The sequence below is a fragment of the Salmo salar genome, chromosome 12, assembly GCF_965601325.2.
Source record: "Salmo salar chromosome 12, fSalSal1, whole genome shotgun sequence".
NCBI lineage: Eukaryota > Metazoa > Chordata > Actinopteri > Salmoniformes > Salmonidae > Salmo > Salmo salar.
In genome coordinates, this window is record NC_138302.1 from 66,187,454 (window position 1) to 66,213,366 (window position 25,913).

At 42.5% G+C, this 25,913-nt stretch overlaps 1 protein-coding gene and 1 long non-coding RNA gene across 2 annotated transcripts; one reads left to right on the forward strand and one right to left on the reverse strand.

Annotated features, from left to right (window-relative positions):
• Positions 1 to 7,558: 7,558 nt before the first annotated feature.
• Positions 7,559 to 15,930, reverse strand: thumpd3 (THUMP domain containing 3). Its single transcript, NM_001141650.1, is given in 10 exon segments — positions 7,559 to 8,230; positions 10,042 to 10,165; positions 10,302 to 10,406; positions 10,558 to 10,673; positions 10,800 to 10,869; positions 11,142 to 11,272; positions 11,515 to 12,006; positions 12,177 to 12,254; positions 15,298 to 15,623; positions 15,873 to 15,930. Coding segments are annotated over 9 exon segments (1,560 nt in total). The 5' UTR covers positions 15,544 to 15,623; positions 15,873 to 15,930; the 3' UTR covers positions 7,559 to 8,032.
• Positions 15,931 to 15,952: 22 nt separating this feature from the next.
• LOC106565584 (uncharacterized) lies at positions 15,953 to 19,208 on the forward strand. Its single transcript, XR_014379788.1, has 2 exons — positions 15,953 to 16,384; positions 16,622 to 19,208. It is a non-coding gene; the product is annotated as an uncharacterized LOC106565584 (long non-coding RNA).
• Positions 19,209 to 25,913: the final 6,705 nt, after the last annotated feature.

Sequence of the window (25,913 nt, forward strand, 5' to 3'; positions counted from 1 at the left end):
ACCAAGCCTGGCCTGTTGAGGAGTGACGGACTCCATCCTAGCTGGAGGGGTGCTCTCATCTTATCTACGAACATAGACCGGGCTCTAACTCCCCTAGCTCCACAATGAAATAGGGTGCAGGCCAGGCAGCAGGCTGTTAGCCAGCCTGCCACCTTAGTGGAGTCTGCCACTGGCACAGTCAGAGACCGTGTCTGTGCCTCGACCTAGGTTGGGCAAAACCAAACATGGCGGTGTTCGCTTTAGCAATCCCACTAGAATAAAGACCTCCTCCATTCCTGCCATTATTGAAAGAGATCGTGATACCTCACATCTTAAAATAGGGCTACTTTATGTTAGATCCCTCACTTCAAAGGCAGTTATAGTCAATGAACTAATCACTGATCATACTCTTGATGTGATTGGCCTGACTGAAACATGGCTTAAGCCTGATGAATTTACTGTGTTAAATGAGGCCTCACCTCCTGGTTACACTAGTGACCATATCCCCCGTGCATCCCGCAAAGGCGGAGGTGTTGCTAACATTTACGATAGCAAATTTCAATTTACAAAAAAAAAAACAATGACGTTTTCGTCTTTTGAGCTTCTAGTCATGAAATCTATGCAGCCTACTCAATCACTTTTTATAGCTACTGTTTACAGGCCTCCTGGGCCATATGCAGCGTTCCTCACTGAGTTCCCTAGCAGATAATATTCACATTCATGGTGACTTTAATATTCACATGGAAAAGTCCACAGACCCACTCCAAAAGGCCTTCGGAGCCATCATCGACTCAGTGGGTTTTGTCCAACATGTCTCTGGACCTACTCACTGCCACAGTCATACTCTGGACCTAGTTTTGTCCCGTGGAATAAATGTTGTAGATCTTAATATTTTTCCTCATAATCCTGGACTATCGGACCACCATTTTATTACGTTTGCAGTCGCAACAAATAATCTGCTCAGACCCCAATCAAGGAGCATCAAAAGTCGTGCTATAAATTCTCAGACAATCCAAAGATTCCTTTATGCCCTTCCAGACTCCCTCTGCCTACCCAAGGACATCAGAGGACAAAAATCAGTTAACCACCTAACTGAGGAACTCAATTTAACCTTGCGCAATTCCCTAAATGCAGTTGCACCCCTAAAAACATTTGTCATAAGAAACTAGCTCCCTGGTATACAGAAAATACACGAGCTCTGAAGTAAGCTTCCAGAAAATTGGAACGGAAATGGCGCCACACCAAACTGGATGTCTTCCGACTTCCGACAGTACCGTGCAGTATCGAAGAGCCCTCACTGCTGCTCGATCATCCTATTTTTCCAACTTAATTGAGGAAAATAAGAACAATCCGAAGTTTCTTTTTGATACTGTCGCAAAGCTAACTAAAAAGCAGCATTCCCCTAGAGAGGATGGCTTTCACTTCAACAGTAATAAATTCATGAACTTCTTTGAGGAAAAGATCATGATCATTAGAAAGCAAATTACGGACTCCTCTTTAAATCTGCATATTCCTCCAAAGCTCCGTTGTCCTGAGTCTGCACAACTCTGCCAGGACCTAGGATCAAGGGAGACACTAAAGTGTTTTAGTACTATATCTCTTGACACAATGATGAAAATAATCATGGCCTCTAAAACTTTAAGCTGCATACTGGACCCTATTCCAACTAAACTACTGAAAGAGCTGCTTCCTGTGCTTGGCCCTCCTATGTTGAACACAATAAACGGCTCTCTATCCACCGGATGTGTACCAAACTCACTAAAAGTGGCAGTAATAAAGCCTCTCTTGAAAAAGCCAACTCTTGACCCAGAAAATATAAAAAACTATCGGTCTATATCGAATCTTCCATTCCTCTCCAAAACTTTAGAAAAAGCTGTTGCGCAGCAACTCACTGCCTTCCTGAAGACAAACAATGTATACGAAACGCTTCAGTCTGGTTTTAGACCCCATCATAGCACTGAGACTGCACTTGTGAAGGCGGTAAATGACCTTTTAATGGCGTCGACCGAGGCCGCCGTCCTCGTGCTCCTAGATCTTAGTGCTGCTTTTGATACCATCGATCACCACATTCTTTTGGAGAGATTGGAAACCCAAATTGGTCTACACGGACAAGTTCTGGCCTGGTTTAGATCTCATCTGTCGGAAAGATATCAGTTTGTCTCTGTGAATGGTTTGTCCTCTGACAAATCAACTGTAAATTTCGGTGTTCCTCAAGGTTCTGTTTTAGGACCACTATTGTTTTCATTATATATTTTACCTCTTGGGGATGTCATTCGAAACATAATGTTAAATTTCACTGCTATACGGATGACACACAGCTGTAAATTTCAATGAAACATGGTGAGGCCCCAAAATTGCCCTCGCTAGAAGCCTGTGTTTCAGACATAAGGAAGTGGATGGCTGCAAACTTTCTACTTTTAAACTCGGACAAAACAGAGATGCTTGTTCTAGGTCCCAAGAAACAAAGAGATCTTCTGTTGAATCTGACAATTCATCTTGATGGTTGTACAGTCGTCTCAAATAAAACTGTGAAGGACCTCGGCGTTACTCTGGACCCTGATCTCTCTTTTGAAGAACATATCAAGACTGTTTCAATGACAGCTTTTTTCCATCTACGTAACATTGCAAAAATCTTTCTGTCCAAAAATGATGCAGAAAAATTAATCCATGCTTTTGTTACTTCTAGGTTGGACTACTGCAATGCTCTACTTTCCGTCTACCCGGATAAAGCACTAAATAAACTTTAGTTAGTGCTAAATACGACTGCTAGAATCCTGACTAGAACCAAAAAATGTGATCATATTACTCCAGTGCTAGCCTCCCTACACTGGCTTCCTGTTAAGGCAATGGCTGATTTCAAGGTTTTACTGCTAACCTACAAAGCATTACATGGGCTTTCTCCTACCTATCTTTCTGATTTGGTCCTGCCGTACATACCTACACGTACGCTACGGTCACAAGATGCAGGCCTCCTAATTGTCCCTAGAATTTGTAAACAAACAGCTGGAGGCAGGGCTTTCTCCTATAGAGCTCCATTTTTACGGAATGGTCTGCCTACCCATGTAAGAGACGCAGACTCGGTCTCAACCTTTAAGTCTTTACTGAAGACTCATCTCTTCAGTAGGTCCTATGATTGAGTGTAGTCTGGCCCAGGAGTGTGAAGGTGAACGGAATGGCACTGGAGCAACGAACCGCCCTTGCTGTCTCTGCCTGGCCGGTTCCCCTCTCTCCACTGGGATTCTCTAGCCTCTAACCCTATTACAGGGGCTGAGTCACTGGCTTATTGGTGTTCTTCCATGCCATCCCTAGGAGGGGTGCGCCACTTGAGTGGGTTGAGTCACTGACGTGGTCTTCCTGTCTGGGTTGGCGCCCCCCCCTTGGGTTGTGCCGTGGTGGAGATCTTTGTGGGCTATACTCGGCCTTGTCTCAGGATAGTAAGTTGGTGGTTGAAGATATCCCTCTAGTGGTGTGGGGGCTGTGCTTTGGCAAAGTGGGTGGGGTAATATCCTGCCTGTTTGGCCCTGTCCGGGGGTATCATCGGATGGGGCCAGTGTCTCCTGACCCCTCCTGTCTCAGCCTCCAGTATTTATGCTGCAGTAGTTTATGTGTCGGGGGGCTAGGGTCAGTCTATTATATCTGGAGTATTTCTCCTGTCTTATCCGGTGTCCTGTGTGAATTTAATTATGCTCTCTATAATTCTCTCTCTCTATAATTCTCTCTCTCTCTCTCTCTCTCTCTCTCTCTCTCTCTCTCTCTCTCTCTCAGGACCTGAGCCCTAGGACCATGCCTCAGGACTACCTGGCATGATGACTCCTTGCTGTCCCCAGTCCACCTGGCCGTGCTGCTGCTCCAGTTTCAACTGTTCTGCCTGCGGCTATGGAACCCTGACCTGTTCACCTGTCCCAGACCTGCTGTTTTCAACTCTCTAGAGACAGCAGGAGCGGTAGAGATACTCTCAATGATCGGCTATGAAAAGCCAACTGACATTTACTCTTGAGATGCTGACTTGTTGCACCCTCGATGACTACTGTGATTATTATTATTTGACCATGCTGGTCATTTATGAACATTTGAACATCTTGGCCATGTTCTGTTATAATCTCCACCCGGCACAGCCAGAAGAGGACTGGCCACCCCTCATAGCCTGGTTCCTCTCTAGGTTTCTTCCTAGGTTTTGGCCTTTCTAGGGAGTTTTTCCTAGCCACCGTGCTTCTACACCTGCATTGCTTGCTGTTTGGGGTTTTAGGCTGGGTTTCTGTACAACACTTTGAGATATCAGCTGATGTAAGAAGGGCTATATAAATACTTTGATTTGATATCCCTATCGGGCTAGTTATTGACCATCAGTAAATTATTTATTTTTATTTTTTATTTCACCTTTATTTAATCAGGTAAGCCAGTTGAGAACAAGTTCTCATTTACAACTGCGACCTGGCCAAGATAAAGCAAAGCAGTGCGACAAACAACAACACAGAGTTACACGTGGGATAAACAAAAGTACAGTCAATAATACAATAGAAAAATCTATATATAATGTGTGCAAATGGAGTAAGGAGGTAAGGCAATAAATAGGCCATAGTAGCAAAGTAATTACTTTTTAGAAAATTAACACTTGAGTGACAGATGTGCAGATGATGATGTGCAAGTACAAATACTGGTGTGCAAAAGAGCAACAAAAAAAGTTAATAAAAACAATATGGGGATGAGGTAGGTAGTTGGATGGGCTATTTACAGATGGGCTGTGTACAGCTGCAGCGATCGGTAAGCTGCTCAGATAGCTGATGCTTAAAGTTAGTGAGGGAGATATAGGTCAGCAACTTTAGCGATTTTTGCAATTCGTTCGTCATTGGCAGCAATTACACAATGGCCATGGGACAATATTTTAAAAGGTCAATAGTTCCAGATTTCAAAGACTTAAAAACCTCCAACTATACATTTTACATTTTAGTCATTTAGCAGATGCTCTTATCCAGAGCGACTTACAGTAGTGAATACATACATACATACATTTCTTTTTTTTTTTTTTGTACTGGCCCCCCGTGGGAATCAAACCCACAACCCTGGCGTTGCACACACCATGCTGGCGTAGCAAACACCATGCTCCACCAACTGAGCCACAGGGAACTGAGCCATCTTACATTTTAGAAATGTATATACAAATATTGAAAGCGTTGAATGAGATATTAATATTTTCTCCAATTTACATTGTGCAATTTATTGACGGTCCCTAACTATCCTCAGATATAGGCTATCTAAAGTCAAACCAACTTTGCCACTGTCTCACACCAGCCGGCTGAAGCTAATTGGCGAAATTACATTTTAAAAAGGATGAAATGTTCCTAGTCCGTCATATTTATACAAACTTGCATGAGAATAGTCACTTTTATTTCAGTTCATGATGTGATACGATCATGGTAATGTGTGAAACACCCAAACTTAAAATGAGGTAGACTGACGTCACTATCAATGTTGCATCTGTTTTGAAATGGCAGCACACATACCAGAGGGTTATACTGCAGTCATGGCCAAATGTTTTGAGAATGACACAAATATACATTTTCACAAATTTTGCTGCTTCAGTGTCTTTAGATATTTTTGTCAGATGTTACTATGGAATACTGAAGTATAATTACAAGCATTTCATACGTGTCAAAGGCTTTTATTGACAATTACATGAAGTTGATGCAAAGAGTCAATATTTGCAGTGTTGACCCTTCTTTTTCAAGACCTCTGCAATCTGCCCTGGCATGCTGTCAATTAACTTCTGGGCCACATCCTGACTGATGGAAGCCCATTCTTGCATAACCAATGCTTGGAGTTTGTCAGAATTTGTGGGTTTTTGTTTGTCCACCCACCTCTCAAGGATTGACCACAAGTTCTCAATGGGATTAAGGTCTGGGGAGTTTCCTGGCCATGGACCCAAAATATCAATGTTTTGTTCCCTGAGCCACTTAGTTATCACTTTGCCTTATGGCAAGGTGCTCCATTATGCTGGAAAAGGCATTGTTCGTCACCAAACTGTTCCTGGATGGTTGGGAGAAGTTGCTCTCGGAGGATGTGTTGGTACCATTCTTTATTCAGGGCTGTGTTCTAAGGCAAAATTGTGAGTGAGCCCACTCCCTTGGCTGAGAAGCAACCCCACACATGAATGGTCTCAGGATGCTTTACTGTTGGCATAACACAGGGCTGATGGTAGCGCTCACCTTGTCTTCTCCGGACAAGCTTTTTTCCAGATGCCCCAAACAATCGGAAAGGGGATTCATCAGAGAAAATGACTTTACCCCAGTCCTCAGCAGTCCAATACCTGTACCTTTTGCAGAATACCAGTCTGTCCTTGATGTTTCTCCTGGAGAGAAGTGGCTTCTTTGCTGCCCTTCTTGACACCAGGCCATCCTCCAAAAGTCTTCACCTCACTGTGTGTGCAGATGTACTCACACCTGCCTGCTGCCATTCCCGAGCAAGCTCTGTACTGGTGGTGCCCCGATCCCGCAGCTGAATCAACTTTAGGAGACGGTCCTGGCGCTTGCTGGACTTTCTTGGGCACCCTGAAGCCTTCTTCACAACAATTGAACCGCTCTCCTTGAAGTTCTTGATGATCCGATAAATGGTTGATTTAGGTGCAATCTTACTGGCAGCAATATCCTTGCCTGTGAAGCCCTTTTTGGGCAAAGCAATGATGACGGCACGTGTTTCCTTGCAGGTAACCATGATTGACAGAGAAAGAACAATGATTCCAAACACCACCCTCCTTTTGAAACTTCCAGTCTGTTATTCGAACTCAATCAGCATACCAGAGTGATCTCCAGCCTTGTCCTCATCAATACTCACACCTGTGTTAACGAGAGAATCACTGACATGTCAGCTGGTCCTTTTGTGGCAGGGCTGAAATGCATTTTATTTAGGATTCAGTTTATTTGCATGGCAAAGAGGGACTTTGCAAGTAATTGCAATTCATCAGATACTCTTCATAATATTCTGTAGTATATGCAAATTGTCATCATACAAACTGAGGCAGCAGACTGAAAATTAATATTTGTGTCATTCTCAAAACTTTTGGCCACGACTGTACAAAGCAGGATGAATAAGTTAGCCAGCTAACTTCAATAAACAACCAGAAATAACTGTTGATTTCCTGATTCAACACGAAAGCTATGTTGTTGATTGTTGAGTCAATTAGACCATGCCAATTTCAAGCTTATCTTTCAAAAAAATCTAAAGTTATTTCAGAATATTTAGGCAAATTGGCTAACTAACCCCTCTGATGTAAGGATGAGACACTGTTGTCATTGTTTATGCAGCTGGGTGATGCATGAGTGTGTGCAGACTTGTGTCATGAAAAAAGTCCATTACATCAACATTAAAGGGGCAATCTGCAGTAGCTTCATCCATTTTAGGAGGACTTCTGAATAAAATAAATGTCCCCCTTGATTCTTGAAGAATCTCTTTGGGCTAACTCTTCCCACTTGCAAACCACAACCCGAAAACAACTGACATTTGACTTCAGTCATGGCCGTTAACATTTCTTAATGAAACAAATATAAAATGTGGCCAAATTAGGAAGTGCAGTCACCCTTTAATGCATGTTTGGAAACAAGTTTTATTTACCATAAAGTCTCATGGTACAGAACCTGCCAACAAGTCATCAATGGAGTGGAGAGGTGTGGTCATTTGAACTGATTCCCTCAACAACACAATAGGTGTATAAATCAATAGTCTTGCTTACCTACAGTAGCTAAAAGAACCATGGATGATTAATGACTTGCATTTATATAACTGGCACTCAGGTGTAGCAAGACAACTTTTTATAAAGCTGGGGTTTAACATGAAAAGGAAACTGGTTGTAATAAGCAGGCAGTCAACTTTCTTTCACTTTACCGAAACCTTGTCTGTCTATAACAACACAGTAAAACTTAGGAAAGGTTTCCCTATGAGACACTCACTTTTGGACCTTCAACAAATAAACAGCAAAATAGATTCATCAAATAAATAATGGCAAAAGGTAATTTCTATGCCATTTCTAAAGTATATTCTGTATAGGTGGGGCTTAACTCGGTCACTTAACCTCATTTTCCCTTTCCTCTGCTGGTTTTTCCTTCCCTGGTTGCTCTTCTAGGGGTTCCCTGACATCTTCTGGGGTTTGGCCAAAGATCCCTGCTGTGCGCTTGAGAAGGAACACCCCTGCGTGTAGGCCCCCTACGTTGACCCAGACAGTGTGGTGCTTCCGCCAGAGTCCTCCCATCCTCGATATGGCCTGAGGGAGACAGATGCACCCGGTCACAAGACACTCATGGTACAAAATCATTCAAGTTGACACACCACAGTATTGCTTGAAGAAATGCCATCTGGCCAAGGGACCACCTATTTATTTTTTTAATTTCACCTTTATTTAACCAGGTAGGCCAGTTGAGAACAAGTTCTCATTTACAACTGCGACCTGGCCAAGATAAAGCAAAGCAGTGCGACAAAAACAACACAGAGTTACACATGGGATAAACAAACGTACAGTCAATAACACAATAGAAAAATCTGTATACAGTGTGTGCAAATGAAGTAAGGAGGTAAGGCAATAAATAGGCCATAGTGGCAAAGTCATTACAATTTAGCAATTGACACTGGAGTGAGATGTGCAGATGAGGATGTGCAAGTATAAATACTGGTGTGCAAAAGAGCAGAAAAAAAATAGTTGGATGGGATATTTACAGATGGGGTGTGTACAGCTGCAGCGATCGGTAAGCTGCTCTGACAGCTGATGTTTAAAGTTAGTGAGGGAGATATGTCTTCAACTTCAGCGATTTTTTTCAATTAGTTCCAGTCATTGGCAGCAGAGAACTGTAAGGAAAGGCGGCCAAAGGAGGTGTTGGCTTTGGGGACGACCAGTGGAAATATACCTGCTGGAGCACGTGCTATGGGTGGGTGTTGCTATGGTGACCAGAGAGCTGAGATAAAGCGGAGCTTTACCTAGCAAAGACTTATGACCTGGAGCCAGTGGGTTTGGCGACAAATATGTAGTGAGGACCAGCCAATGGGAGCATACAGGTCGCAGTGGTGGGTAGTATATGGGGCTTTGGTGACAAAACGGATAGCACTGTGATAGACTACATCCAATTTGCTGAGTAGAGTGTTGGAGGCTATTTTGTAAATGACATTGCCGAAGTCAAGGATCAGCAGGATAGTCAGTTTTATGAGGGTATGTTTGGCAGCATGAGTGAAGGAGGCTTTGTTGCGAAATAGGAAGCCGATTCTAGATTTCATTTTGGATTGGAGATGCTTAATATGAGTCTGAAAGGAGAGTTTACACTCTAGCCAGTCACCTAGGTGTTTATAGTTGTCCACATATTCTTAGTCAGAACCGTCCATAGTAGTGAAGCTAGTCAGGCAGGCAGGTGCAGGCAGTGATCGGTTGAAGAGCATGCATTTAGTTTTACTAGCATTTAAGAGCAGTTGGAGGCCACGAAAGGAGTGTTGTACGGCATTGAAGCTCGTTTGGAGGTTTGTTAACACCGTGTCCAAAGAAGGGCCAGATGTATATAGAATGGTGTCGTCTGCGTAAAGGTGGATTAGAGAATCACCATCAGCAAGAGCAACATCATTGATATATACAAAGAAGAGAGACGGCCCGAGAATTGAACCCTGTGGCACCCCCATAGAGACTGCCAGAGGTCCGGACAATAGGCCCTCCGATTTGACACACTGAACTCTGAGAAGTAGTTAGTGAACCAGGCGAGGCAGTCATTAGAGAAACCAAGGCTGTTGAGTCTGCCGATAAGAATAGCGATTGACAAAGTCGAAAGCCTTGGCCAGGTCGATGAAGACAGCTGCACTGTACTGTCTTTTATCGATGGAAACAGAGTCCATACCATACACTAACAATAGATGTTTGTTTGTTCACACAGATATTGGTGTGGACGAATTTAATTCAATAAGACACCACAACCTCCTCAACTACTCATTCTCTGGTTATCCTGGAATTTCCTGTTGATGACCGAGCCTTAAGGTCCAGACAGGTTAGGACACTCCATCTACCACAGATTACATAGTCTTAATGTATGTGTGGTACATTACCTTTTGAAAGCATTTCTTATCCTGGGTCAGGATGACAGCTTTCCCTGAGCCTGGTCTGGACACCCGGGCCATCTCTCTCAGACAGGGTGGGTACAGGTCCCAGTTATTCTTCCTGGAGCCCATTCTATAACAAAACCACACAATGTACACCTCAGCCACGTAAACAATACCAATACATTCCATACAGAAATTAGCAATATCTAGGAGGTTTAGTCAATGTTGAGTGTAGGTCCTAATTGAAACAGTACTGTGGTTCCTACCTCTTCCCAAAGGGCATGTCAGTGATGATGATGTCCACTGAGCTGGTTCTCATGGGTAGATGGCACAGGTCCCACTGCACTGTGTCTATGGGCAACCCTGGCGTACTGCAGGGTTGGGGAGTAAATGGAGTAAACACAACTAACGAGCAAATGGGTCTCATCACTTTGTCTTGCATTTCTTCTTCAAAATCTGACTTTGAGGGGTGACTAATTCACATAAAGTAACTTGTGTATGGTTTGATTTGTTGTGTCTCACCTGCTCTTGTCTAGTCTCTTCTTCTGGATGTGACAGATGTTGTTGACTGTGCGGCTCACTGCCATGTCATTGTTGTCTCCGGCCAGGTAGAATGCCTGCTGCCATTCAATGGCTCCCTGATCGAAACAATCAATTACTCAGTAGGCTATACTATCTGATTACTACTTCATGGAAGGCAAAGTCAGTTACCATAGTCATATTTTCTCTTTTTAATAACAGTATATTGTGATTCTCCTTCTTACCTCTAAAGGTATTGCTCCAGTTCCACACATGGGATCAAGTATAACATCAGATGCCTGAGGCTTAGAGAGTCTGTCCAATGAAAGAGACACAAATATCACAGTTGTCATTTGATTTTCACAAATTTGAATCAATTAGAAGAAGAAACATACTTTACATGAAGCACTACAATTGCTGTATGTGTTGTGTATATCAAAATAGGTTGCATCAAGAAATCACAGAACGGGGTTCTTTTATCACAATCCGTATTTCACCCATGTATTATCAAAGTGCAGGCATGAGGTAGAGAGAGCTTTCCGTTTAGCTTGACTGTACTGAGTGTGAATGGAGGGAGAGTAGGAGACCTGAGCATGCCATAGCACAGGGTGGAGCGCAGCGTGGTGGGTCCAAAGTGGGTGATGTTTCTTCTGTGGAGACTCTCCTCTGTCAGGGCAATGCCAATCACCACCTCAACGTTATGTATGTTCAGAAGGACCTGCCAACACACACACGCACACAGTGAAATCATAATGGAAACACACTCATTTCATTTCACATTATGTGACCCCACCTATTTATTTAAAGGGATAATATTTACTCTCAGAACTGTTATTCCTACCCTGTTTGTTTTCTTTGTAACGTAATCAATTAAGTTGTCTCTCGCAGCCTGGCTAGAGCAGAGGAATTCAGTGGGTGCCAGTCCCGTTGGAACAGGATGCAATGTTATGTTATTTTTACCTCGATATCAAACTTGGTCATGTCTGCTTTCCACAGGAAGAAGTCTTGCACGGCACCACCAAAGTCCCTGGCGGCCTCGTTGGAGGAGAAGCTGTGCTTGTCTCCTGCTCGGCTGCACGTCACACGAAACTTCAGGACCTTTGGCACGGGCTCCTGTCCTTCCACCTCCTGCTGCTCACCCAGGGGGCTGTTCTCCAGGTCAGGTGACCCGGCCTCCCCCACCCCTTGGCCTGTAGTAGGTGCCTGAGGCTCCAGCTGCAGCTTCTCTATCTCTGCGGTGACAGTCTCCATGGTGTCCGTCTCCACATCGTCTTTGTTGGCTTTGCCTCTATCTCTGAAATTTCTGCCTCTCCGTCCCTTCCCCTTGGGACCTTGGGGCCGTCTATGGGGTCCCCTCTTCTTCTTCAGAGAGGTGTTCAGTTTCCAGACCTTTAGTGCGTTGGTCCATGGCAGCTTGGAGGCCAGCTTCTGCAAGTCCTCCAATGTCTCCTCCTGTTGGACAGAATGGGTAGTGTTTCTATCAAATACCCTAAGAGGGAGAAGCATGGTATAAAGTGTAGGGGACTTGTCTTTTATTACCAACATGAATGTTTATAATTGAAATGAATGTGTAGGGGCTGTATGAATTCAGGTTGGCTGTGCTGTAATGAAAAGAGACATACCTTTGAGTCTTTAAACTGATAGTTGTCATACTCTTCAACCACAACAAACAGGTTGTCCACAGACCTCAGATGATGGACCTAGAAAGAGGCGGCACAGGTAAAAAAGCTAGGTTCTATTTTGAATTTACTCAATGGTACTGTAACAGCCAGGTGAACAAACCATTATGAATGTGTGCAAAATTAATCAAAGGTTTGATGCATTGTATTTTGGCAAATCTGACCACAATTCTATCCTCCTGATTCCTGCTTACAAGCAAAAACTTAAGCAGGAAGCACCAGTGACTCGCTCAATATGGAAGCGGTCAGATGACGTGGATGCTACACTACAGGACTGTTTTGCTAGCACAGACTGGAATATGTTCCGGGATTCATTCAATGGCATTGAGGAATAAAAATATGTCCTTCTGCCCCTGAACAAGGCAGTTAACCCACTGTTCCTAGGCCGTCATTGTAAATAAGAATTTGTTCTTATCTGACTTGCCTAGTTAAATAATATATATATATATTTTTTAAATACACCACATAAGTCATCGGCTTCATCAATAAGTGCATCGATGACGTCGTCCCCACAGTGACTGTACGTACATATCCCAACCAGAAACCATGGATTACAGGCAACATCCGCATCGAGCTAAAGGCTAGAGCTGCCGCTTTCAAGGAGCGGGAGACTAATCCGGACGCTTATAAGAAATCCAACTATGCCCTCAGACAAACCATCAAACAAGCAAAGCGACAATACAGGATTATGATTGAATCCTACTACACCGGCTCTGACGCTCGTCAGATGTGGCAGGTCTTGAAAACTATTACGGACTACAAAGGGAGACCCAGACATGAACTGCCCAGTGACACGAGCCTACCAGATGAGCTAAATGCCCTTTATGCTCGCTTCGAGGCAAGCAACACTGAAGCATGCACGAGAGCACCAGCTGTTCTGGGTGACTGTGTGCTAACGCTCTCGGTAGCCGATGTGAACAAAACCTTTAAAACAGGTCAACATTCACAAAGCCACTGAGTCAGATGGATTACCAGGGCATGTACACAAAGCAAGTGTCTTCAATTATATTTTTAACCTCTCCCTGACCGAGTCTGTAATACCTACATGTTTCAAGCAGACCACCATAGTGCCTGTGCCCAAGGAAGCGAATGTAACCTGCCTAAATGATTACCGCCCCGTGGCACTCACGTCGGTAGCCATGAAGTGCTGTGAAAGGCTGGTCATGGCTCACATCAACAGCATCCTCCCGGACACCCTAGACCCACTCCAATTCGCATACCGCCCCAACAGATCCACAGATGACGCAGTCTCAAATCGCACTCCACACCGCTCTTTCTCACCTGGACAAAATGAACACCTATGTGAGAATTCTGTTTATCAACTACAGCTCAGCGTTCAACACCATAGTTCCCACGAAGCTTATCACTAAGCTAAGGACTTTGGGACTAAACACATCCCTCTGCAACTGGATCCTGGACTTCCTGACAGGCCTCCCCCAGGTGGTAAGAGTAGGCAACAATACGTCTGCCACGCTGATCCTTAACACTGGGGCCTCTCAGGGGTGTGTACTTAGTCCCCTCCTGCATTCCCTGTTCACCCACGACTGCGTGGCCAAATACGACTCCAACACCATCAATAAGTTTGCTGATGACAACAGTGGTAGGCCTGATTTCCGACAACGATGAGATGGCCTATATGGAGGAGGTCAGAGAACTGGCAGTGTGGTGCCAGGACAACAACCTCTCCCTCAATGTGAGCAAGACAAAGGAGCTGATTGTGGACTACAGGAAATGTTTTCTTCTTGAACTGCACTGTTGGTTAAGGGCTTGTAAGTAAGCATTTCACGGTAAAGGCTACACTTGTTGTATTCGGCGCATGTGGAAAATAAAGTTTGATTTGATGCGCACACAAAGAATAATAGGCTTTTTATCAAGCATTTAAACTAGGCTTAAATAGCATCTGTTTCATCATATTCACAACACTCTTGTAATAGTCATATTAAAGTAGCCAAAAAAAGGTGGTTTTGCAATACTCGTAAATCAAGATGAAAGGATATTGGCTAATTCTGCAGTTACAGTAATAGGAAATGTAGGCTGGGTCGTTCCACTGATAGAGTGCTTTTCGGGAATTGTAATTTGGTAAAAGAAAACTAATTATTTCACCTAATTTTAACATTCTGTCATAAAGTACACATGTTCAACTTTATAAAAAACATGTTTTCCCATCTCAAGAGGTTAAATTAAGAAAAATTACAATTAGTGCCAATTAAAGTAACAGATTTGACGTAATATGATTGAAATGATCATAACTCCCCTTGTGACAGGGGAAATGGAAGCTTGCTGTGTGCAACAGGGAGGGGCAATTGAATGCAAGCTTCACGTTTTGTATATATATATATATATATATATATATATATATATTTTACATTTCTAGCCTATCTATCTATGGGTAACGGGGTTGACGTGTTATGCTCAACCCACTCAGTTTCCCTCCACAAAATGGCCAAAAAGAGCAGAACCAGCTCATTTGCATGTTTCTTAAAAAAAAAGGAATAGTTTCACCATATTAAAACGAGAGTTCAGTTCACATAACAGGGTTGACCTTAAAACGTATTTACTAATCACGCGAAATAAATAATCTTCAGAAATGACTTTGTTGTTTTGACAGCAGGCATACCCTGGTGTGACAACACGTCTCCACAGGGTAAGCCTACACAAAGCACAGCCCTTATTTTTAAGTGTTCTAAAATCCCCTATGGGGAAAAATGATGGGAACCATTTTCTTGTATGACCGCTGGGTTTTATGGGTATTATGACTCATATTGTGGTACTCTATACCTTCCATGACTAATTAAAATCACACATTTCTTTAACTTGAGGTTTGGGTGGCAAACCCCTTTTCTTGGGAACCCAAGTAGGAAATGGTTATGTTACGTCTACAATCTAGAAAAATGACTCATCTCGCAGTGTTTGTGATGATACCCTGATGAAGACAGCTTCGCTGTCGAAACGTTGGTTATTAAATTTTAGCATCTGAGCTCTTAGAGTGTGCGGCTTTCCTTTATTTTCTTATGTTACGTCTACACCTATTATCTATCTGTCGGCAAAGCCAATGGCATCATACCTGTGAGAGCTTATCTGTGGTTATTTGGAAGTATATTCGACCGCGGTCCTTGCTTATTGTTGCATCAGCCCCAATCTTCTCCTGGACTTCCTCTGCAGCAGTGTTTTCAAACCCTGTGGGGACTGTTGCTCCAATGGTGACCGTAATGACCTCACAGTCTGTCTCCCCATCACTGGCAGACTGGCTGCTTGTTTCCACACCCACCGCCAGGGGGCACTGCTGCCCCTCACTGTCTTGTGAGGACATGGTACTTACTGTAAGCTGCCAATCACTGAATAAATAATGCACTTTGATGTTCCCAGTGACTACAAGAAGCAGGAATGTACCTGGAAAAGATATATAGAAACACCATTGTACACATATAGTGCAAATCACCACGGGGTTACTGTAGGCCAAATCAATAAAAAAAACGAACTCTTCTCACAGCTTGATTGAAATATTTTCTCAGCAAGCACATTTCAAATATCTGCTATTATGGCTAGCTAGCTACTTTGCCGAAGCTACTCTTGTGTCAAAACATCTGGCAACATCTATCAGCATTCCTTTTAATCAAATGGTTGTTTGATGAAACCTACCGGTGTTTTGCTGTTTAAAAGCTCAGTTCATTGCTTGTTCACTGCACTCTCATGCTTCCTCAAACAACTGCAAACGGAAACCCATGTGGGCAACAGAAGTACTTCCGGGTTACAGCAACGAAAATAAAAAGTTCCGCGTATCATATTCCTTTCTGATTTAACACTTAGTTGTGGATTCATACAAATAGGTCAGTAGATAAACGTATTTTCGTTGACGTGTTATTATTATATTATCATGGATAAAGTTGCTTAGCGAACATTATATAGCTTTATCTACTAGCTTGTATAGCAGCTGGTGGCAAAAAGGTACATTTCCGGTAAATTTCCATGAAAATTTTCAACGGACTGTTTGTAATGTTGGGAATTTTAAAAGCACTTCTGTATTTTTAATGTGGAGAAACACGGTCCTCTTTTTGAAAGGAGCCATTCTTTATACTTCAGCATTACATATATTATATTTGCTACATCAGGACAGGATACCATTGTTAACGATATCCTCCCTAGTGAGTAAGGTAAGATTATGGTTTTGATTGATCATCTTGTTCTTTAAATAGCTACACACTTACCTATTTCCACACAAGCTAAAACATATGTATATAAAAACATTTCAAGCCCAATAGGCTAATCATACTTCCAACTTATTGTTTTATTTATTTCCCAGTGTGTACTGTAGGCTACCTTTAACATTTCATGTTGTTTCATGCTGTTATGTGTTGGCTAATTTAAACATTCCCACTTTATTTCTATAGGGGGAAGAATGCCACGTTTAGTATCAGATGTGTGGAAGCATTTCACCCCAGCCATTAATGACGATGGGAAGACTATGTACATGTGCAACTACTGTACAAAGCAGTATGTAAAGAATGCCACAAAGTTGCAGGTGCATTTAACCAAATGCAAAAATGCAACATTATATCAAAGCGCACAAGAACCATTGTTCTGCCATACAATGGAAGACCATAGTCAGAAGAATGCCGATGAGTGCCTGGCTCGAGCTATATATGCCACAGGCTCACCCCTCATGCTCAGTGAGAATGTGTACTGGAAGAGATGTTTCAATGTTATTTGCCCTGGATACTCTCCTCCGAACAGAGATGCTCTGTCTACTCATTTACTTGAAGCTGAGTTCAACAGAGTGCAAGGAAAGGTGAAGGAAACAATAGAGAAGGCAGACAGTGTTGCTGTTGTCTCCGAAGGGTGGTCAAATGTACAAGGTGATGGCATCATAAACTACATAGTCTCTACTCCTCTACCATTGGTTTTCAAGACAACAGACAAAAAGGACAACACACACACGAGCACGCACATTGCTGATGAGCTGAAGGCTGTAATCAATGACGTTGGACCACAGAAGGTGTTTGCTGTTGTTACTGATAGTGCCGCAAACATGAAGTTTGCCTGGGCACAAGTGGAAGAGGCCTACCCTCACATTACACCTATTGGGTGCATGGTTCATGGGCTTAACCTACTCATCAAGGACATCATGAGTTTGCAAACAATGGAAACGCTATACAAGACAGCCAAGCAAGTTGTACAGGATGTCAGGAGCAAAGAGGAAGTGTCAGTAACCTACAGCAATAAAAATACAAAGAAAAATAACTCCACACTGAAGCTGACTTGCAACATTAGATGGGCTGGGGTTGTCACTATGTACAGCAGCCTTCTGAAAGACAAGGAGTCTCTGCAAGAAATGGCAAGATCACAGTCTGTGGAAATTGAAATCTCCATCAGGAAAATACTGCTTGATGATGTGTTTTGGGAGAGAGTGGTTCGCAATCTTACGCTACTCTCACCGATCACATTTGCCATTGATCAGATTGAAGGAGAGGATGCTGTCTTGTCAGATGTTCTTAGGCTTTTTGCTGATTTAAAAGACAAAATCAGCACAGCCCTCCCTTCAGCCTTGCTACTCAACACAGAGGAGACGGCAGTTGTTCGATTTGTGGAGCTGTGTGGAGAGTTTTGTATCAAGCCAATTCATGCAGCAGCATACATGCTGGATCCAAAGCATATTGGGAAACAAATACTTTCTGGAGAACAGATCAACAGCGCATACTATGTGATTTCTACCCTCTCACACCACCTCAATCTTGATGAGGGCAAAGTTCTGGCAAGTCTGGCAAAGTTTTCTACAAAGCAAGGCCTTTGGAATGGGGATGGGATATGGCAATCATGCCAGCACATTTCTCCCTACACCTGGTGGAAGGGTCTCTGTGCATCTGAGGCCCTGTCACCCATCGCCTCTGTGATCCTTCAGATCCCACCAACAGCAGCAGCTTCTTTGCGCCTCAGAGCATTCTTTGGGAAAACCAAAACAAAGGTGGGCAACAGTCTAACAAACAACAGAGTGGAGAAATTGGTGGCTATTAGGGCGAACCTTAACCTTTTTGAGCCAGGAACAGAACTAGGGTCCAGCACACAGCTTCAGAGTGACACAAAGGAGGAAATGGACATTAAATCAGAGTCTGAGTGAACAACTAAGGATGAAAAGGGACAAAATAGGAACAATGAGTTTAATACGTGGACAGGTAATAAAAAATTAAAAAATGAGATGCCTTTTTTGGGGGGGGGGGGGGGGGGTTCAGGTGCACATGGGAAATCATTTCAAATTGATAGTTTTGTTAATGTTTTTTGGATGGATAATTTGAGCAATGTTACAAAGTAGGCTACAAGTACAATGTTAGGCTACTGTTGGATTCTAGCTTGAAATGTACTTATTCATGTTACCATACCAGAACTTATTGATTACTTTACATGTATAAGGAATGTATATGTTAGGGTCAATGAAGGGTACAGAGGAACTTTGTGTGTGGAAAGTTACAGAGTGATATGGAAAGTTACTGTGTGAGAAAAGGGGAAGTGCAGAAAGTTGATATTCTGTTCAAATATGTTATTATTTAATATGAATGTTCCTAAGGAGGGAGGCAAAGGGCAACTGTAGTCTAGTTTTAGTACCTGATAAGGCAGGCCAGTTCCTGCGGAACCAGGACCATGAGGGATGTGGAACTCAACTCGAGATATGGTCAACAGTTGAAGAGAAAAGACACTGCTGGGAGGGGGGCCACAGAGGCCCACCATGAAGGCCATCTGAACACAGTCCTATCTCATGCACACATATTTCCATGCCCATGAGGGTCCTAGACTTAGGCAGGGCCATGACAATACCAGTAAGAGGAACCTACTATGTTTCTGCCTAACAGACACTACTTTTCTATCTTAGACATGCAAGGAGATGACTCTGCCTAGTTGGAAGGTATAAAGATGTGCTTGTGTGACTTGTAAGTTGTCTTTGCAGCTAAATGACCCAGTGGGGGAATAAACTTGGTTTGAGCTTTTCCTAGTTGTTCGTTTGAGTTTTTACTCTGTTTGTTCAGAACCTAGCACTACTGAATTGAAGTTCAAAACTGAAATAAATCCTGTTATTTGTATGGATGAGTAAGTCTTATTTGATGACAAAGAGAACAAAAGAGTAAGTCAGTGTGCAAAAATCCCCACAAAAAGTCCCATGGTATTTTTCCCATTTGGAGATTTCCCAGGATTTCACAACCCTGGGCAAAGATTATAGGAGGCATGCGATGAGTTTACAATAAATCACCAGAAGAGGGTGGTAGTGAACCACAGGTGAATAGCCTAGATATAGGCCTGCAGAACTGGCAAGCAGATAAACAGTCGACTGGAAATTAAAATATAGAATTGTTGGTTGTCTGACTTGAAGAAAACTCCAACAAAGGACTTCACATGTTACAATGACAAAAATGGGATTATACCACAAATAGCTTTACATGCTATAGGCCTAAAGTTATTTGCAATCTATCTGGATGTGAGCAATAACTTATGTAACTTGAAGTTACATGAAGAATACCACACCTGGCCCTTGCCAAGCCCACCAGAGAGATTATTGGCTAAACCCAATCTAAGGGAATTGTTTTGCTATGCATTCATTAAAAGCAGTTTTGTCCTATAAACATTTTCTAGCCTTCCTAGAAAAGGAGGGCTGAACAGGCCCCCATTAACATCGACGGGACTGAAGTGGAGCGGGTCGAGAGTTTCATGTTCCTTGGTGTCCACATCACCAACAGACTATCATGGTCCAAATACACCAAAACAGCTGTGGAGAGGGCACGACAACTCTCTTTACCCCTCAGGAGACTGGGTCCCCAGATCCTCAAAAGGTTATACAGCCGCACCATCGAGAGCATCCTGACCGGTTGCGTCACCGCCTGGTATGGCAACTGCTCGGCATCTGACTGTAAGGCACTACAGAGGGTAGTGCGTAAGCCCAGTACATCACTGGGGCCAAGCTTCCTGAAATCCAGGACCTACAGTTGAAGTCGGAAGTTTACATACACTTAGGTTGGAGTCATTAAAACTTGTTTTACAACCACTCCACAAATGTCTTGTTAACAAACTATAGTTTTGGCAAGTCGGTTAGGACATCTACTTTGTGCATGACACAAGTAATTTTTCCAACAATTGTTTACAGACAGATTATTTCACTTAATCACAATTCCAGTGGGTTTGAAGTTTACATACACGAAGTTGACTGTGCCTTTAAACAGCTCAGAAAATGTAAAAACATTATGTCATGTCTTTAGAAGCTTCTGTTAGGCTAATTGACATCATATGAGTCAATTGGAGGTGTACCTGTGGATGTATTTCAAGGCCTACCTTCAAACTCAGTGCCTCTTTGCTTGACATCATGGGAAAATCAAAAGAAAATCAGCCAAGACCTTAGAAAACAATTGTAGACCACAAATCTGGTTCATTGGGAGCAATTTCCAAACGCAATTTCCAAACGCCTGAAGGAACGACGTCCATCTGTTCAAACAATAGTACGCAAGTATAAACACCATGGGACCACGCAGCAGTCATGCCGCTCAGGAAGGAGACGCGTACTTTGGTGCGAAAAGTGCAAATCAATCCCAGAACAACAGCAAAGGACCTTGTGAAGATGCTGGAGGAAACAGGTACAAAAGTATCTATATCCACAGTAAAATGAGTCCTATATCGACACCCTTAAAGGCCGCCCAGCAAGGAAGAAGCCACTGCTCCAAAACTGCCATAGAAAAAGCCATCTATGGTTTGCGACTGCACATGGGGACAAAGATCGTACTTTTTGGAGAAATGTCCTCTGGTCTGATGAAACAAAAATAGAACTGTTTGGCCATAATGACCATCGTTATGTTTGGAGGAAAAAGGGGGAGGCTTGCGAGCCGAAGAACACCATCCCAACCGTGAAGCACGGGGTGGCAGCCTCATGTTGTGGGGGTGCTTGCTGCAGGAGGGACTGGAGCGCTTCACAAAATAGATGGCATCATGAGGCAGGAAAATTATGTGGATATATTGAAGCAACATCTCAAGACATCAGTCAGGAAGTTAAAGCTTGGTTGAAAATGGGTCTTCCAAATGAATAATGACCCCAAGCATACTTCCAAAGTTGTGGCAAAATGGCTTAAGGACAACAAAGTAAAGATATTGGAGTGGCCATCACAAAGCCCTGACCTCAATCCTGTAGAAGATTTGTGGGCAGATCTGAAAAAGTGTGTGCAAGCAAGGAGGCCTACAAACCTGACCCAGTTACACCAACTCTGTCAGGAGGAATGGGCCAAAATTCACCCAACTTCTGGTGGGAAGCTTGCGGAACACTACCCGAAACGTTTGACCCAAGTTAAACAATTTAAAGGCAATGCTACCAAATACTAATTGAGTGTATGTAAACTTCTGACCCACTGGGAATGTGATGCAAGAAATAAAAGCTGAAATAAATCAATCTCTCTACTATTATTCTGACATTTCACATTCTTAAAATAAAGTGGTGATCCTAAAAAGTCTACACCTGTTGTATTCGGCGCATGTGACAAATAAAATTTGATTTGATCACCCTAACTTAACACTGAGAGGGTGAAAATGAATGCATGAGTTGAAATTCTAAAAAGAGAGAAGAGAGAGAAAGAATTGAAACAACACCATGGCAGCCTGTATCACAGTACTGGGTTTCTGTGGTCCAGATGGGATTGTTTGTTGCTCCTTGCTGCAAGGGGGCTGGAGGGGCTTTCCTACAGTGGAGGGGCTGTAGATGCCTGCCCACCTGAAAGACACACACACACACACACACATGCCCTCACTCTCACCCCCAACCCCAAACAAGAAAAGAAAGGGGGTAAAATATAGAAAGAAAGAGAAATAACAAGAACAAAAGAAAAATAATAAAAAATATATTTTTTTTAAGTGGGTAGCTTATCCAAACTGCTCTATTTATTTGACATCTCTCCCAGGCCAATGTATGTTTCATAGCGTACGTTCTGTTTATAATTAGGGGAACCTGACAGCTTGCCCAGGAAAATGAGCTCTCAATGGAAGGGTGGCCATGAGAACTGTATTTCCTCTCAGTCTATCTACTGTTTTCCAGAAAAGGAATGAAAAAGTAGGTCTAACTGACATTAGCAATATTTATGTTCGATGAAATGGCTTATTATTATGCTGTATAAGACATGCCATATCTAAGAGGGAGGGATGAAAGCCTATAATGTTTAAACAGTGTCACCTCTGCTCTCTTGAAGAATCATGCATTCGTCTTTTTCATGCTTAGGACATATTGCATACACCCCTTTATTTCTTTGTTCAGACCATAGTTGTAGTCTGGTCAGTCCTACACATCTGAGGTTTTGAAAATCAATCATCACTTTCCTTTCACCACCCATCCTTAGCACTTATCCATGCTTATCCAGTAAATGGGGAGTAGAATAACTGTTCCTGTGTGTCACATCTCCATCTTTGATTAATTGTCCCTTGTGAAAGTGTGACGAGACGAGCAGCAGCGCTTGTCATCGGCTGGAAGTCTAGTTCAGTGCTTGAGATAACTCTCATCTATCATCAAACACCAGCTATACTGTATATTGGGGAACATCTCACAGAACGTGCCTTTTTTTCTTTGTGAAAAGTGGTGAACAGATAGTGGTATTGCAACAACATGTTACAACTAGCCAGGTATAATTTTCCTGGTCATGGTGAGGAAAAACTCAGGGCTCTAATTGTAATAACTAAGTTTACAAGAAGCACACCATCCTGCGCTATTCTTAATACTGTACATGTGAAGCCATAACAATCAAACATAATTTGAGTTTGCTAATTAAGCTAATACAGTTTTGTACTCCTCCATGTTAAAAGTTACACATAGATTAGTCTGTGTGGAGACTGAGAGGACCGTGGGTGTTTGTTGACGCCAAGGAAAGAACACTCCCACACAGCAGGTGGCTACGTGGTGCTGCAGACAGAGGGTCAGAGAAATCTTCTCTCAGGAATTCTATACAAAAACAATCTCAAACTGCAGGAACTTTAAACATATAGGTAAGTTCTAGATAAAATCCATCAGTATTATATGAAATAATGTTATTAGCCAAATAAATGATATGAGAGGAGGATAGATAGAGGCATATAAAAACCCAATAGAACACAGGGTGAGATCTGGTAACCCATCTCAGGGTTAAGTATGAGGTACCTCTATGTGTTTGTACCAAACAGTCCTGTCCATCCCTATTATAGTCCTCTGTCAGCATCCCACAGCCCTGGGGTCACTCATAAGGGGCCACAGTGACACTCTCCTTTTGTCTGCCCCTCCCCTCTGGTCCAAGGTTCGTCCAATCAGCACAATTAGAGCTTCCACTCCTGCCACTTCTGCTGAGTGTCAGATGGCCACGGAGTGTCTGTCTGGATAACTATAGTCACACTCAAGGTACGTTCCAAATGGCACCCTATTCCCTATGGGCCCTGGTCAAAAGCAGTGCACTATAAAGGGAATAGGGTAACATTTGGGAGGTACCCTCTGACACTTCTCCTCTATTCTCAGTGTTGGGCCTATAATCTCCCACTGAGTGAAGCTGAGAATGCAGGCTCTGGCTCTCCAGCATGACTTTATTCACTAGCATGAAATGGAGCTTTAAGCAATCACATATGATAAAGGAAAAATCCTTAGGGATTTAGAGGGTCTTTGGTGAGAGTGTTCCACAGGGTCTCTCTCAATGTGGTATTACTCATAAGGGGATAAGTGACTGCTAGACGAGCTGTACTAATAAGATTCTATACCTACCGGTTCTTTGAAGTCAGTATGATCACATATGCACTTCATTTCTGGTTTGTAGCATTGACCAAACACTGCATGGTTTAAATAGGTATACATCGTTGTTATACATACAGAGGAGGAATACTGAGGATTCTAGTTTCATATGAATCTTGTAAGTCAAAGGGTCCCACTGGATGTTTTGTCATATTACTGTATTTACTTGTACTTCATGTACAAACGCACTAGCTCTTCATTTTTATACACAGGGCTCCTCACAACTTTGTGTGTGTTGTGTGTCATCTGGGGAAATTAAGTAATGAGAGCAGAAGACATTTATTTTATTCACTGTACCATGGAAAATAAAGATGTACTCTGTTCAGGGCTGTGAAACGATGTAATTTTTTTTACCGAGTTAATCGCAGGATTTGCTGTGATTAACCATGATTAAGAGTCTATAATCCAAGTAACATAAAATAATCCCCATCAAAATCTGTCAATTTAAGCTACAGATCTCTGCGTCTCAATCCACCGAATCTGCCTATGTCGGCCTTCCGCATCTGCGGTGGAAGGTGACCGAACTACAGTGGTGTTTGTCAGACTGTGAGACATCTTGTAAAAAAAAAAAATAATAATAATTATTGGTCTTCTCACGTCTGTAGCATCTGAACGGTTTGATCTGCAAATGAATATGACCACTCTGTGGAAACAGAACACGATGGTGTTCTTCATTTTGATCTACGACCCCCACAAGTGTCACAAGACTCATCTGAAGATAACCCATATAAATTAATGGAAGTATGGAGGTAGTTTTGTGCCCAAAAAAATAAGGGGTTAAATGTGTCAAAAAAAAACCTACAATATTTCCCGAGCTTTCTTTAGATCTCCTAGACAGGCACTTAAAAACCTTATTACTTATGTTTTGACTGTCTTTTTAACTGACTTTTTTTCCATTCATGAATGTGTTATTCAATGCGTTTCTATGGGCTATAGTAGAGAAAAAAGAAGAAACCCGCACACTGATCTTGCTAGTATCACTGCTCTTTATTAAGCTTTACGTATTGGCCCCAAGGTCCTCGCCAGAGCTTCTGTGCATGCTTACAATCTGCACCCCTATGCAGACATCGCTCCCTATGGGCTATAGTAGTAAAGGCCAAATTCAATATTTTTTAAAATATTTTTTTCTATATTCTATATTTCTATATTTCTATATATATTTCTATAGCATTACAAGAATAATGAAAAAAAATGGTGCACTAAAATTACAAAAAATTAACTGATTAACTTTGACAGCCCTAATTGTGTTATATTGTACTAAGCATTTGCAGAAACCTGGCATCAGGGACATTGTCAGAGAACTCCTGAAAATGATTACTATAGTATTAGATCGCCACTCCTCCCCCTTGGATTTCAGTCAAGGCCTTAGAGTACACTAGCCACAGTCCCAAGCCTTTCTCACTTAGTTGAACAAATTAAATCAGTGACTCATAAACTGAATTCACTTAACAGTGACAAAGAACAATACAGAGCCCAGTGCAGCTGAGATCCAGATGTGGACCATAAAATAAAAACTTTGAGGCCAGTTTATGATGCAGGAAATATTGAAGATTTCTAATGAGTGTACAGGGGCACGTATGTCTTGGGTAATGACAACTAATGGGACCATAACAAGATGTTTCTTTTACGTATTTTCATAATGTGGAATAGATGGAATAGAATGGGTCACTAACAATGCCAACAAATAAGTATTGTTTTGGAATTCCCCTGCCTTGTGTAACTTTGAGGTTGCCTTATTCCTGCGATGCTAGCGGGTCACAAACCAGCAAATACGGCGAGCAGGGTCCCTCTCTTTCAGGTCTAATTTTTTTTTATTCTGTTCCAGTGAGTATGGTTATTTTATAGTAATTATTTGGTCAGCTATGTCAGCAGTCATCTCATGCATATTTCTTGTCACTGTAAAGGGCAGACCTTCGAGAAAATGCCAT